The following is a 16237-nucleotide window of genomic DNA, read 5'->3' on the forward strand; positions in this document are numbered from 1 at the left end:
ACTCCTACTAAAGGCCGAAAGCTTGAAAAGTAAAATCAACAAATAATGATAAATAAAATATAGCAAAATTTGTGGATTTTCTAGACGAGTCGTCTATTTAAGGGAAGACTGGAGAGTCCATTGCAAATTACACGTGGCAAATGCTGACATGGAATAAGCAAATTAGACGTGGCTGAATAATGTTCTGATCGCTAGCTCACCAGTCCACGTGGATAAAAAGTATGGAAGGTCTAGTGAATAAAAACCTACCGACTTGGATACAGGACGACCCTTTTTTATCGAATTGGACAAAAGGAAGAGGTTTTGTGACAGTTCGTATGGGCCACGTCTCAGCCATCTGCCCTGAACTACAACAGCTCCGTTGCTTTATGAATGTACGGTTTTGCCACGTGAGAAGATGGAAGTCATTTAGAAGAATAAAACCTTCCGAGTGATGGATAGACTGATAGACAGATCATCTAGCAAAGCCCTCGCCAGCAATAAAAATCTACTCGAAATCTTGGGTGTGAACATGGGACTGGAAGATAGGTAGACTGGGCTGGGCCAACCGAGCACAAAACAAGAGACACATTGGCCGGCCCAATAACATCACCCTCTAGGCCTCTAGTGTGACTGTGTGAGATTGGTTCTTGGATATGCTGCCCACGAGTTGCTCACACTTCCTTACCCACGAGACATTACAGCTATGCGTCCGAAACTTCTCTCTTGTTATTCATGGAAAGCTATTGCCAATGAAGGGGAGATCAGATTCAGTGGTCACATGATGGTGCTAATACAGTTCATTGCAAGGGAATGTGCCAATGGTGTGACCAATTTCAATAAATGGCCGTAGTACTGCGTGGGTAGAGATGTAGGAACAATTTGTGGGTAACATATCTAGAATAGTGAGATTGTAATCCAACATCACACAAACATGTCACTTTGGAAAAGGCCCAATCTGCTCACAACAAAAAGAAATGTTCCAAGAGGTTCCAATATAATCTGCATCCACATATTCATAGCACGGTGGGTTCTAGTCTTGTGGTGGATCCCAATTTCCTGGTGAGATGTGCGGATACAAATATGTTGGAAGTGGGTTGGAACAGCTTTTATTAGAAGTAGATTTATCCCACCTTAGCTTGAAGATCAAGCAATCAATATGAAATTCTCTCTCTGTGAAGAAGCTGAAAATTGGTTTGTTCGCCTGAAATTCAATTACTCTACCATGCATTCACGTCCAACTAAAGTTGTCATTTGGATAAGTTTTTGATTTGGAGCTTTGGGTCATACTCAAGGTTTAAAATGTTGAAGCTCGCCGCACTCTTTTTTTCTTGGAAACTGGCTCAGAGGGAACGGTTTAAGGCTGGTCTACCCCCTGAATCAGGCCATACCCCGATACAACCCTTGTAGGGGTATATAGTGAAGCCACCGATATGATACAATACACCCGATACGGGCATATTGTATCAAAATTTTGAATCTTGGTCATACTAAACAAAAATGAGCAGAAAAGAACCTTTGGTGACAGTAATTTTAAAAATATAGCAATATAATAAAACCAAAAAACACTTGTAAACCCCCAAGCTTTAAAAGCACAAATCCTTCTTATCCAAATGCAACCTAAATTTCCGCATGGAATCAACAGAAAAAAAAAAAAAACTCTTTCTATCAATTGGGGAGAAGCAGTACATTGGTTCTGTCACATAAAATGCTGTCGCACTGATTTATAAATCACCAAACTGGAAAGAAAAAACCCCTGTTTGGATGATGTCTTAGAAGAGAATAGGGAATTTAGAGGTGGAACCGTTTGCTTTGTAGAAATGAGAAGGGGAATTGATCTCCAACAGCACAGAATTTAGATTGATGGTTGTCGACTAAAACCACCGGTGACATAGTCTCTGTCATCCGTAGCTATATATATTCTTAACCGTTGGCATCAACAAACAAATTGGTTGAAATAACGGAGAATAAGGAACAATGAGAGATGAAACAGACTTGAGAAAGAGATAAGGATTTACCAGATAGATGGCTTAGGCAATTTCAACCACATACAACAATAACGTGGTCCAAATCTATTAGTTGAGAAGCTTCCAATAGATTGACAGTGTTCTCATTTTCATTGTCCATTTCACGGATCTCCTATTCACAAATTCTTCCCACATTAACAATGGAGATGTTTCCAATACACTAGTAGTGTCTTGTGAATAGGAATGTGGGAAGAGTTTGTCTGTAAGAGATCAGGAGTGCTATTTCACCTCATTATTTATCTCTCTCTCTCTGGTATAAATATTTGCTAGCTAGTGTGGCAGCCATTTTTATTTTGAAAAAACAAAGTCACACATCATAGTCATCATTCATGCTTTATCCCAAATATGTGGGGTCAGCTACAGTAATCTTATTTCGCCGATTCATTTTATTTAAAATCATATCCACTATTAAATTATATATTTGATTTAAATCCTTTTTTACCATTCTTTTCAATATATAAATCGCTTATTCTAACTTTCATGATTGGTAATATTACATGTACATGTCCAAACCATTTTAGTCTATCCCTCTCATTTTATCACATATTGGAGCTACTTGTAGGTTTCCATAGATAACTTTAATTGCATTGACACAAATATACATGCATATGTTTGGTTTGGTTCAGCTAGGTGGATGTCATACATCTAACCATCTTATATGTTTTATTTACTAAATTACTATGAACATTATTTTTTTATTATTCTTCAAATTGATAAATTATGGAGAAATTTTGATAATCTGAATGAAACTGTTAAACCAACAAATAAAATGTCAAAATATATAACTTGCTTTCAACATACAAACAGAGGATAAAGTTGATAAGTATAGAATATGAAATAAGTTATTACTAGGTGAACACATATGAACTACAGTTTAATTACTATATATTAGACAGATGTATTAATGGCATTTTTAAGAAAAATCTGAAATTAATTTCAACAAGGTTCATTATTTGATCAGCTTAAGTGAAAAGGGTATTTACTGTTCAACCCACCCTCAGAAATCTTAGGTCCACCGTACAGTTGGGGTAGGTGACAGCTTGGAATTGATGCCAATTCACAGGCGGGTATGAGTGTTATAGGTGGAGGTGTTTATAATTTTTAATTGTTGTAGATTTGCAGTTTACTTTAGAACTCGGAGGTGCGGAGTGCAATCTATTTATCCCTAAGGCTGTGTTTGGTTTGAAGGGAAAAGTAGGGAAAGGTAGGGAAACCTTTACAAACATTGTATAAGTTTTCCTACCTTTCTCTTCATTTCCCTACTTTTTTCCTTCAAACCAAACATAGCCTAAGTGAAATGTTAAAGGTATGTTTGATTTGAATGGAAAATCTATTCAGTATAGGTTCCTTACCTTTTCCATTCAAACACAGCCTAAAGTTCCATTGTGCCAAATTTTAAGTGCTATTGTGTTTTAAATTTTGTTATTAAAACCATAAATTACTCTCTCACACACACAGAGGGGTCTACAAAAAGGTTTGCCCAAATGGAACATGGCCATATTCAATTTCCATTTACTCCACCTACTGGTATAACTCGACTGGGTTGGATGAGGCTGAGGGTCAGTCGAGGCTCAACCCCAGTTTATCGATTCAGGCTCAAAACTTAGCTTAACCTTTTATGGTAGATCCCACTCTCATGGTGAGATGCATGGTGTCGGATCATGTTAGTAGGGTGTTGGGACGTGTTTTATCAGCGACAAAACCCAGGCTTAAACTCAGGGTTGGATCGGTTTAGCATTGGGATCTGCTATATGGGATGCCACTTGAGGGTAATATAGAAAAATCATGAGAATTAAACAGAAAACAATAGCAAATTAGAAGGTATATATCCCCTTTAACGTGATAACAATGATTAAAAAAATTGTAAAAAAGCATTAATAGGTCATATTTGCTGATATTTGATTACACGAAATTCCTCTCAAACAAAACAATGAGGCCTGATTTGGAAAGTGTAACCAAACATTGCGATGAGAAATGAAGGGAAAGGAAGAAAACCTATATAAACCTTGCATAGTTATTTTCACCAGTTTTTTTCTTTAATGTGTTTTTCTCCTCTTTTTTATAAATTATAATGTTTTGGGATGCTAAAGTTTTGATTCCAGCATTTCCAATTCAGTATTGTTTAGTAATTAAACACACTGTATGTTCCATGACATCAATCGAAAGTTCCAACTTGAAAAAAAAAAAAAGGAAGAGATCGAGATTCTGCTCTCTTTTTCAAACCTAATTTACATCAATCCTACGCAAATTTGTCTGATCCGATGATTAAAGTGTCAACCACGTAAGAAAGAACCGTAGGTCTATTAATCAAAAGCAGGAAAAGAAAAGAAATTGCCGTCAAAAGCCACCAGTACTCATCCGGGTTACTTCAAAAGTGTTGAATTTTTAATTTTGGGGAAAATACTAAGAACTTTCCTTAAACTTTCTGTTTCTCATTTTATTTTCTATCAAACCAAATAGAGCCAAATTCCCACATGTGGATTCCAATCAAACAGCCCATAAAATAATGTTTCGTGAAACCCTAAGAAAGCCTAAACTAGACATAACTGTCTTAAAGCTAAAAAACATGGATTTATGTTAAACTTCTTTAACTTAGTGTCTATTTGGGAGGATTTTCATGCAGCAACTTAGGCTACATTCGCATTTTGGTAAATTACTTACCCAGGTAATTGTTTTATAGGAAAGATTTATCAGGGTAAGTGCATTTACCCATATTCTTTTATTTCCCGTGTAAATTAGGCAATGATCATTTTATCCATAAAAATCCATTATTACAAGGGGTATTTTTATCAATGTTGGCAACTTTTCCCTAAGGTGGGAAAGTTATATTCGGTTTCGGTTAACCATTTAAAAAAAATGGCGGTTAACCGAACCGACCGATATATATATATTTTGAAAATCTACTGAGACTTTTCAGTTCGCCAGTCAAGCAGACTGGTAAACAGCCTATCTGACACTCATGCCTTTCCCTTTTCCCTTTCTTTCCCTCTCTCTTGGACTCTCACTCTCCCAGACTCCCACTCTCCCAGTCCCAATTCTCTTCTACTCTTCTTCGTTCTTCCCCAACGGATTGATGGGCGATGGCCTTCGACGCTCTACCCTCTGACCGAATCACTGATGACCTCCGACATTGGCAATCCCTCCTGCTTTGGTGACATTGGCGATCCCTCCTACTTCCACAACAGCCTAACACCTGATGCGCCTTTCCCTTTTCCCTTTCTTCCTTCTCTTTATGAGCTCTCACTCTCTCTCTCTCAAACTCTCACTCTCTTAGACTCCCACTCTCCCAGTTCTCTTCTTCGTTCTTCCCCAACAGAGCAATGACCTTTGGCGCTCCTCCCTCTGACCAAATCACCGACTGCCTCCGACACTAGCGATCCCTCCTGCTTCGGTGACACTCTCTCAGACTCCCACTCTCCCTGTGACCTTGTCTCCCAGTTCCATTTTTTTTATTTTGAGGGCAAAAAAAAAAAAACCGAAAAACCGAACCACGATTAATCGGTTATATCAGTTCGGTTAAATGTAAAAATTGAACAAGTCGATTTGGTCCAAAAAATCACCCCACGGTTTGGTTAACTGAACCGTGAGCACCCCTAAAGGGTATTACTTACTCGAAAATAAACTTTCCCTGGTTTCCACATAAATATGAAAAAAGAACATGGGCTTTTTGGTCAATGGGAATCAAAATCCCATTGACCAACTTTCCCCCTCTAAAAATCCAGAAAAGAACACCCCCTTATGGCTAGGGGTAATCATGAAAAACCAGAAAATCGAATCTAACTGATCGACATACATATATTTTTATATTATATATGTATATTTTATATTATCTATATATGCATTATATAAATATATATATATATATATATAATACTTTAAATGCATTTATAATTGTTTATTATATATATATATATATATATATATATTATAAAAATAAAAAAACCAAAAAATTGATAAACCTAATTAATGGTTAACCAAACTGATCAACCTCGATTTGTTTTGGACGACTGGTTTTCTAAAAACCAATACTACCGGTTCAGTTTGGAAAATAGGCCCACTGGTTCAGTTAATCAAACCGTGGGCACTCCTACTTATATTTGCAATGTGGGTCCCACCCCAAGAGCCAAATAGCCAATAAGCCATGTTTGGTTGAAACCCTGAAAAGCTAAAAACGTGATTTCCCCTAAAGCTTATTCAATCAAAGCTTCGGCCCTCTCAAATGGGCCCTAAATCTATGACAATATCAACAGAGGGACATGTCAGCTTTTGTACCAAACTGCTCGACTATGCTAGGCGGCCGTGCAACTTTGGAGCCACCCAAAACACTTCTAAGGCAATGGGCGCAAAAAGGGTAGTTTCAGTGATGCAATAGCTTTATTCAAAAGCTTAAACTTGCGGGGATCACACGGAATATGTGCAGACTAGTTACTTCTACACGTTGATGCGTGTCTCTTCTTCATCATTTCCTTCTGATTTGATCTTTTCCACTTGATTTCTTGATAGTCATTACTGTTGCTTTGTATTATTACAGTGACGCTTCAGGACATGCAGGAGAGAGGCAAAACAGACTCAGAGGCTGCAATTTGTGTTGTATGAATATGCTGACTAGGTTCATGACAGAAAACCACAAACAAACATCGAGATGAATGATGGGTCCAGAAGACCCATTAAATTTGTGTAGAGCTATCTTTTTCTACTGGAAAGAAGAGAAGTACAGGGAGAAGTGCAATTTGTTACAGAAAATCGAGCTTAAAGGGAAACTTCTCCTAGTATGAACTCGTTAAATTTGATTCCTAATGATATATGGATAAATCAACCAACGCCATACCAGATCAGATAGGGCCATTCATGTACCTGAAAACAGAAACCATGTTGAGCTACTTACTGTGTTGTTTTATATACCTCATAATATGTACTGGAGCACAGCATGTGCTCATCCTCCAACTTTGTTCAGAAGGGTGAACATGGCCTTTAAGAGCAGAACAGCCATGAAAAAAGTTGGTGTAGCTCTTTATTCTTCAGATCCCAACCTGTCACAGCAAACCTGGGTTAAAGAGTTGAGTTGTGGGCCGTGGTTTTGTTTAATGGAAAATAAGAGAGAAACAGAGAGTTGATAGGCTTATAATCACCAAAAGCCTACTGATCATACTGGAAAGAAGGGACACTTTTATCATTAACAAAGTTTGTGATGCAAAGTAGAATGATTTGATAGCCTCTTCATTGCCAAATCTCAAACTCAAAAGGCCTACAAGGAACACTTCAGAAAGGTAAGAGATGAGCTAATACTATAGCAAACATTAATGAGAAAGCATTGATCAGATATTCAGCTTACACTGTTTGATATTGACAATTCCTGAATATAAGTTCTAAAATGATCATCTGAAGTTTCCAGTACAGAATTATAATTTCCCAACTCCAGTACAAAATTATAGCTCCAAATGCTAGATTTACAATTCATACTTGTATGTGATTTATCGACTCTTGGTGAACAATAATAATGATAATTAGAAAAGATGTTCGTGCATTGATTTCCACAGGGATATTATATATATATGCTATAAAACTTACATGAACGATGAATCAATATCTAGAGAACTAACAAATACACTGGCAAGATCATCTTCAATAGCAGAATAAGAACTGAAAGATTGATCTGCTCCTTCCAGTTGATTTCCTCCCTCCTTGTCCAGATAGTGCTTTAGTCTCTGCCTGCACAACCTTAACCGACTCTCTAGGAGGCTTCTCTCTGATTCATGTTTCAATACAATCCAGCGCAGAGATTGGATTACTTCCTGATCATAGAGCTGCTTTTGCTCTGCCAATCTACGGTACTGATGGGCCTGCATTTCTATTGTACTCTTTTCATTTTGAAGACGCAGAATCATCGCCATCGCCTCTTCAGTTGCAGTCGCAGCTGCCATCCTTTCTTTCTCAAGTTCCAAATAAGCAGCATATGCACGTTCCCTTTGGATTCTGATTGCTTTTCTTAAAGCCACTATATCCTCTTCATCATCTTCCTCACAACCTTCTCCTTCTCCTTCTCTTACATCTTCTTCTTCTTCTTCTTCTTCTTCTTCTTCTTCTTCTTCTTCCTCCTCCTCCTCCTCCTTGACTTCATCCTTTGAGGACTTTGTTACTGTAATATTATTACTATTAAAGAATTTTAAAAGCTTGGTGTTTTCGTCTATATTCTCTAATGCGGATGGACTCAAATCCTTCAAAAATCTACACAAATCGTGTTTGCAAGTCACAGGCTTTGGATGACATACTCCATTAACATCACTTCCTGCACAAAACCCATTTTTTAAATCATCTGATTTTCCGGTAAATTCACAGATAAATCGAATTAAACCTCTGAAATAGCACCTAAGTTGCAAGATCTTCATTCCCAGACTAAACAACATAAACAATACCAGCATATTACAAAACTCTCTAAAACACCCAAATATCCAAGACCCATATCCAGAATTCGTGTTTTGAAATGAAAAATTCAAACATGAGGGATGTTCCATCGTTAGAAAAGCCGACTGCTCAAAATGAATCACTTGTTGATATAGCAATCAAAAGCAGAGTCGCTGATAAAAAGGTAAGCAGTTAAATATCAGAATCTGCACGTAGGTCTTCTGGGTTAGTGGGTATTCTGTGTTTGAATTGCTCCAGCACATTATAGAAACAGCGAACCAACCAAGGCTTCCAGCATCCAACCAGTATTTTCAAGCTTGTCAGGTTTCTGTTTTGTTTCACTCCTGTTACTAATAAAGAACAGAGATAACTTACCTTGTCAATCGATCGATCGATGATGGATCGGGAGGGAGGGGGGAGAGGAAGTGAGATATCGCAGGGCAGTTAGACTAGTGAGTGATAGTCGTGTAGTCTTGGCTGCTTAGAGATATTGGAAACCGTAAAAGTAGTACGAAAATCCAGGCAGAAAGCAGTTTTTTAGAGTTGCGGAGTTAACTGAAAGTAAAGGCTGATTAGTGAATAGTGATTACTAATTGATTGATGCTATCAACTCTCGAATCCCAATATAAAAACATCAATTATCTAATTATCTTCACGCTACTCGCTGTTGGGTGGGAATCACAATACCACTCGATGGTAGGTCCCATGCCTTCTCTTCATACTCTCAAGTCTCGGGACTAACCGCTTACTCTAAGATTAAATAGATACTATTGATGAAAGAAGAATTGGCCCGACCTCTTGACTACCCAATACGTGGCAGAGGCAATAGCTTGGCACGGCAGTACGTTCGAGGCGCGAGCTCTGAGAGGAGGAACCAACGGTCTGAGCTCCCCAAAAGGAGCCCGAATTCCCCTTTTGACCCCAAGTCTTACGAGGAGAGCAAGGGGCAACAACCCGAACTGGCCCGCCCTAGGGCAGTTCGGGCCACACCTCTACCCGAACTCAAGACTTCACCTCGCACACCACTCTAGCACTTCGGCTCCAGGCCGCCAAACTGAACAACCGTACCTGACACCAAAGGAGTCCGTATCTTGAGGCGACGCACCTGACTGACTTAGGATCTGACGCTTGATAGCCGCACTTCAACGACCACCTGCCACCGCCACCTCCAGTCACAGAGACGGCTCCGACAAAGAGAGCAGTGGCGATTGTCTGCCCCAACAGAAGTGATGACACCCGAACTGGCAGAAGTGCAGAGGTAATGATACCCGACCTGACAGGAGCTTGGGAGTGAGTGCGCAAAGTGGTTATAAAAGGCTCTCTTCCCCCCTAGAAGGAGATATGTGATAACTTTGTGCTATCTGGTTTATTATCTTGCATTTGAGAAGATATAACTTGAGCTTCGGAGCACTCTCACCGAGTTCCTCCCCGGAGATACTCGCTTTCTTCCCCGTTTTCAGGCACCTTCCACTCCAGCCAGAGGCAAGATCGTCGACAGCTAGGACCGGCCGGATTGCGCTCCATCAACTATGTTTTATTGATTACAGTTTTATTTTTTTTACTATGTTTTATTATTTTTTTTTAGTTTTTAAATAAAAATGTCACAAAATCCTTAAGAAGAGGACGAGGAGGAAAGAATAGGTTGACTAGTACAATTGCATTTTACGATATTAGTAAGGTTTTACTATGGTGTCATTTGGAAATTCATTTTAAAAAGATCTTCTATAGCGCAAATGAAAAGGCATGTTAGCCTTTTGGGGGGGCGTGTCTTTAAAACTATAAACCGGTTCGATCTATTGAGCTTTTAAAAATGCATTTAGAGATTGTTTATCACGCAAAAATACTAGGTTTGTGTTTGGAACTGTGGGCATTTATTGAATAAATGCTATTACATAGGCGCCATTTCAGCATTTCCCCCCGTTATATGAGTCCATATGCATAGGGACTTGCAAAAGTAAACTTCGGTTTATGTGCATGTCTACAGTTGAGGGAAGCTTCATTTTAGTGCTTATCTTGATAGGTAGACGTTTATTTGCTGTTTTGCCGATGATAGCTTCATTTGAAGCTTCCCGAAATTTGGCGTTTTTGGTCTTTTTGGGTCTTTATGTGCATGCATCTTCTCATCTTTCCATCTTTTGGTTACCAAAAGGAAAAAATACCCATTTTCAGGAGCTTGTCGAAGCCCAAAAGACACACGAAAAGACTTTGCATTCCTATGGTATCCAAAAAAAAAAAAAAAAAACTTGTAACCAATTAACTGGTATCATGAAAGTGACAACCAATCATGTGGTATTATCAAAATTCTTTTGATTGGTCAAAGTCCTTCGTGAATCATGGCAATATAGATTTTCTCTACTATTAAATGTGTACATGCATTGCATGTGACAGTTTCAAATAGCAATATAGTATCTTTTATCATAACCTATCAATCAAAGCATGGTGTGTTGGTGGACTTAAATGTTGCATTTCATTTCAACTATTGATAAATATACTTCTTATTTGTCATGTTTATTTCTGTTTAATATTATAAAAATATAATGTATGAGATGTGTACAAATTTTTGTATTTTTTATGATTTATATTTCTATTTTTTGAATTTTATTATATAATTATGATATCGTGTGTTGACCCATTTGACTTGGAAGAAAAATGAGATCATTTTCTAATAGCCTTAAATATTCTATTCCATTTTCATAATTAATGTTTATTAGATTTTATCCTCGTTTAATGTGAATAATATTTGTAATAATTTAGATATGTTGATTTTTTCTATAAATTTTCTTTATTTTTGTAATTCTTGTATTAATGTTCATTTATTTATATTTTTAATTATGACATCATTCGTTGACCAATTGTATCCAAATGATTGGACCACTGATCACTACTTTGATGAAAACCTATTTTGTTTTCAAGCTAGTTTATTTTTATTTCATTTTTCACCATTAATAAAAATAATTATTATTTATGCATTTATTAATATTTAATATGATGGATACATAATATTAAAAATGTACCTGGATGCATTCTACCAAAATTCTATATTGTTAATAAACTTTTTCTCTCACTATGCTTTTGAAATTTTTATTACATAATCATTGGCATCATGGGTTAACCCATTTGATTAGTAGGATAATGGTCTAATTTTTTGGTTGATTTTAAATTTTGTATTTCATTTTCATCATCAATAAACATACTTTTAATATATGATATTAGAGATGCGATAAAAAAAATTATAGAATTTTTTGTATTTTATATTTTTAAGCTTTTATTATTTACTTATGATACCATGGGTTGACCCATTTGACATGGATGATTGAAATACTTACCCCCCACTGAGATAATTGTTTTCATGTTGATTTTAAACATCTAGGTTTTGTACTATTAATAATATTGGATATAATTTTAATTAGTATAATTTATTGGTAGGGAACAAAAATGTCAAAAATATCTAGAAAGGAGATTAGGACTTAAAACATCTTGACTACAGGACTTAATGAGAGGAAACTAAATGATATTAATAATAGTAGTTCAATTTATGTTTTTGCCCTCACAATTAAAATGACCAAATTCAAAATTAGGGGTGTTTTTATCAAGAAAAAAATCAACAAAACTCATTTAGTTAATATACCTTAAATATAGGATTTAATGAGAGGGAATGAAAATCAATATATTGACTAAATATAAGACTTAACGAGGGAGAATAAAATGAACTTAAAAGTAATAGTTCAGATTATATTTTTCTCCACAATATAGACCTCACTCCCACTTTTAATTCTGTCTCTCTCTCTCTCTCTCTATATATATATATATAGAGATATATATATAGAGAGAGAGAGAGATTAATGTATAAAATAATTATAAACTATAAAAATATTATATAAATTTAATATTTTACATATGAAAGCTATAAACCTTGAGCCTGGCCCGACCTAGCCCTTGTTACAAGTGCAAAGCCCTACACATGATCACTCCTACTTGTTAGCCTGAAATTTACCATTACACCAAGCAATGGCTAGAGCTTACTTAGGAAGGTATTTCAAAAGTACAGCCACTTTTCATATAAAAAATGAAGGGTTGTATTGTAATTATAAAACAAACATTATACCAATCAATCAAATGGTTAGAGCTTACTTAGGAAGGCATTTCAAAAGTACAGCCACTTTTCCATTAGTATATTTGTTTTCCAAGAAAGTAGGTTCGTAGGTTCCATAAAAGTGAGTGTAAAAAAAAAAGATTTCATTGAGGCAAGCAATTTTATTTTTTTAGTTAGAGGCCATCTAACTAATGACTCATTAGGGAGGCATTCAAGATATCCACAATTGCGCATTGAGTATTTTATTAAAAACAAAATCACACACATTGGCAAACACCGTCTTGATGTTTTCATTTCTAAAAAAAATAAAATAAAATTGAAACCCCTAATTTGAATTGAGATATGCTTCTTACAGAGCATTCTTTACACCAACCTTACAGCCACATCCCATCATGTATTAGGAGTATCTCTTTATAAATATTGGAGATGTTCCCAATATGCAGCCAAAACATGCTGTGAGGTCGTTGAGAGGAACAGACCCGAACTCCTCTAGTGTTATAATTTTGGGTGCAGTTAACCCTAATTGGGAAATGGAATATTACAACCTAAATAAAAAAAAAGAAAAGAAAAATCGAATGATCAGGATTCTTCATCTCATCAGATAAGTCGGATTAATTGTAAAAAGTGCAGAGTCCAATGTAACCCCTGACAGTGGTGTTTCAAAACTTGGCACCACCCGTTCGGCCCCTTGTAAAGTCAATCAATTATTAATTGATGGGCCCCGATCTTTTTTTATTTTTTATTTTTTTCCTGACATCCATACTATGGCTAGCAATATTATTAATGTAAATACTAAATAGCCCAGGATATCTTAGAATTTTCAGAGCTTCAATGCTTCATACGTGGCTTTGTCATATAGTTAGTAATGTGCATACAATATATGCATTTTTACATACATTTATGAATTTTTACTATTAGATGCCAAATCACTCGAGCTTCTAATGAAGAATGGGTAATTTTCATAAAATAATATATAATAGGTGAATAATTCGATTTTTTCAAATGGAATTAAAAATTACAAGTTTTTTATTTAAAAATATAAATATGATTTTTGAACTAAATACACATTCATTTTCAACTGATTTTCTTTTAACTCTTGCATATATATTTGATCAATTTTTTTTTTATCATATTTCCATTATTGGAATCAAATTGTTTATGGACTTCATTTTTTTTTTCTTATTGTTCTTTATCTGTATACAAATTTAATCAGAGTTTTGTTTCCAGACTCACGAGCTGGGTGCCACGTGGCCAACACCATGGAATGAAAATTGATGCAATAGCATAAAAACCGTTGTTTAGCGTTTGTGGTTTAGTGGGCGGAGGAAAGGCACAGAATCTCACCGCACCTTACCACCATCCAGCGAGGGCCAATCAGAAACCAATGAGTGACTTGACCTTTCGTCTCTTAGTACTTGTTAGGGGCCTGAAAAGAAAAAACAATTACCTATATTTGGGTAAAGACTTAAACCTCCCTTTAATTTTTATATAAATATTAAAACCTCCCCTTTTTATTTGTAAAATGGACTAAAAGTTCCCCTGTTGGGTGATGTCATTGCACAAAAACCTCCCCTCCATTAATAATCTGTTAAGGTTTGATCACGTGTGACGTTAAAATTTTTCAAAAACCCAATTTTGCCATTTTCATGGTGAAGTAAGAAAAAAATAATCAACACAAATATGAACTTGTTATTTTATAGTATTTCCGAACAATGTTGAAACCATTGCAAAATTTGATGAGGCAAACAATATTTAATCCATAGAAGATAGAACTTTACAAAACTAGAATTTGGGTGTTTTACAAATGGATCTTTAAACTCACTCATCAATTTAGGATGATAACGTCTTAGAACATAAGAAAACAAATATTAAATTATTAATACGAACCAGTCATCCGTCAACGGATTGTGAAAATAAATTGAAATAACACATCTGAGCTCAACAATTTAGGCTCAGTTTGGAAGGAGTACAAATACAAATAAATAGAGTACAAAATTTTGTATTTTGTATGTATTTGAAGTAGAATGGACACTTCCTATTTTCTGTTTTGCGTTCATTCCAATGTTTTGAAATTTTAATGATTTAACAAGGATAAAAGAGACCTCTTAATGATTTTGCTGGATATAATTAAGACAGGAGAGGTATTAGTCCATTTTAAAAAGTGACGGTGGGTTTCATTATTTAAGAGAAATCAGATTGGAGGTTAAAGTCTTTTACCCTAAATATTTTTTGGCCTTTCTCTCCATACATTTTTAGCTATGTGGACTTATAATCTTGTATACTCATAAATTTACAAGGCCTCTCTCTCACGGGCCTCTAAATTTTTTAATAGGTAGTCATTGTAAGCTCACAAAATTTGGGAGGATCCATTTAGTTCACAGTTGAATCGGAATGGCCCGTTCCAATGTTTTTTAAATTAGATCGGACCGGATGATTGAACCGGAAAAATAGAAATTGGTCACTTGACCAGTTCCGTTTAACCCCCAAACCACTTTTTGGCCAAAAACTATTGATTTGGTCAGCAAGCCGCTGATCCGGGTGGTCGGACTGTTGAACCGTTCGACCCGGAAATGATTTTTGGCCGTTTTTAAACTTTTTATTTTTTCATCAGAACGGGCTGTCCGTTCGGACCATTTGATCTAGGAACCAAGCCCCATAATGATTCCCCATCTAGTTCAATTTTAAAAACCTTAGTCCATTCCTATAGTCTATTTGGTTAAGACATGAATAAAATTGGGAATTAAAATCAGCAGGAATGTGAATTCACTCCCGAAGCGCAAAAAATGACCATTCCCTCAAATGGGAAATGCCATCCCAACAGAATTGAGAATGAAATTCCAATTATGCCCAACCAAACTATTGGAATTGAAATAATCCCATTCCCATTCGAGACCCCTATTTCCACGAACCAAACGAGGCCTCAATTCAATAGGTACAAACTCCACCAAGTTAGGTAACTCTTTAGATTTGTATTGGTTAAAATGGCCCACGGGCTATAGTAGAGGACCACGAATGCAGAGAGATGGATAGGTAGAGTAAGACACATTGACTGGGTCCCACCTTAAGAGGATTCTAGGTCCAAGAGTCATATCAGATGACCCTATGCCCCTGTCTATCTAGTTCATCAGAATTTCTTGGATCACTTCGGAAATTAGCTCCATTACGTGCATACAAGGGGGGACAACTGCGCCATTGATGGATCTGTTGGGAAGATTGTAAGATTGACACTCTCTTCATATCAAAAGTTTTTACGCATAAACAACTATTCATGAACATAGGCGGTGTTTGGCATGGACGTTGTTTTATGAGAAAATGGTACATTGGTGTCACGTCAGAAATTGCCTCTTATTTGGCTTGTTCTAAACCATACTTTGGAAATTGGGAAAGTATGGTATAAAGAAACGCCAAATTTAATGTTTTCTCAGAAAACAAGTTGTTGCTGCCAGCAGTGGCATCATTTTGAGCATCGGATAATATAGACCAATGGTGAAAATGGTTATACAGCATTGATACCAAACAAAACTAGTGTTGGTTTCCTTAAAAACAGCCTATTGTGGCAGCATTGATGTCAAACAAAAAAAAGGACCCGTTTTATGAGAAAACGGTGCAACAAACCTTCATGCATACAACACCATTTTCCTAGACAACATCTTTGAAGCAATGACATCGATTCCAAACACACAGAATTTTTGGCAATTGGCATCGCTGTGGGTTTTTAAGGGTCATTTATTAGAAC

General features: G+C 36.2%; 1 protein-coding gene across 5 annotated transcripts; it reads right to left on the reverse strand.

Annotated features, from left to right (window-relative positions):
* Positions 1 to 6339: 6339 nt before the first annotated feature.
* LOC148791260 (zein-binding protein (Protein of unknown function, DUF593)) lies at positions 6340 to 8989 on the reverse strand. Of its 5 annotated transcripts, none has more exons than XR_016076586.1 (3): positions 7575 to 8989; positions 7156 to 7263; positions 6342 to 7036 (listed from the first exon to the last, which is right to left on the reverse strand). XR_016076586.1 is itself a non-coding variant. In XM_088888671.1 (2 exons), the coding sequence occupies exons 1-2, from the start codon at positions 8516 to 8518 to the stop codon at positions 7224 to 7226; spliced, it is 984 nt and encodes a 327-aa protein (XP_088744797.1). In that variant the 5' UTR covers positions 8519 to 8989; the 3' UTR covers positions 6340 to 7223. The 5 variants fall into 5 exon arrangements, 1 of the variants encoding a protein (XP_088744797.1); XR_016076585.1 differs by having other exon boundaries at positions 7136 to 7263; XR_016076588.1 differs by having other exon boundaries at positions 6344 to 7036; positions 7156 to 7251; positions 7575 to 8988.
* Between the last annotated feature and the right edge of the window lie 7248 nt (positions 8990 to 16237).

The sequence above is a fragment of the Nelumbo nucifera genome, chromosome 5 (assembly GCF_055504915.1).
Source record: "Nelumbo nucifera cultivar China Antique chromosome 5, China Antique-T2T, whole genome shotgun sequence".
In the NCBI taxonomy this organism is placed as follows: domain Eukaryota; kingdom Viridiplantae; phylum Streptophyta; class Magnoliopsida; order Proteales; family Nelumbonaceae; genus Nelumbo; species Nelumbo nucifera.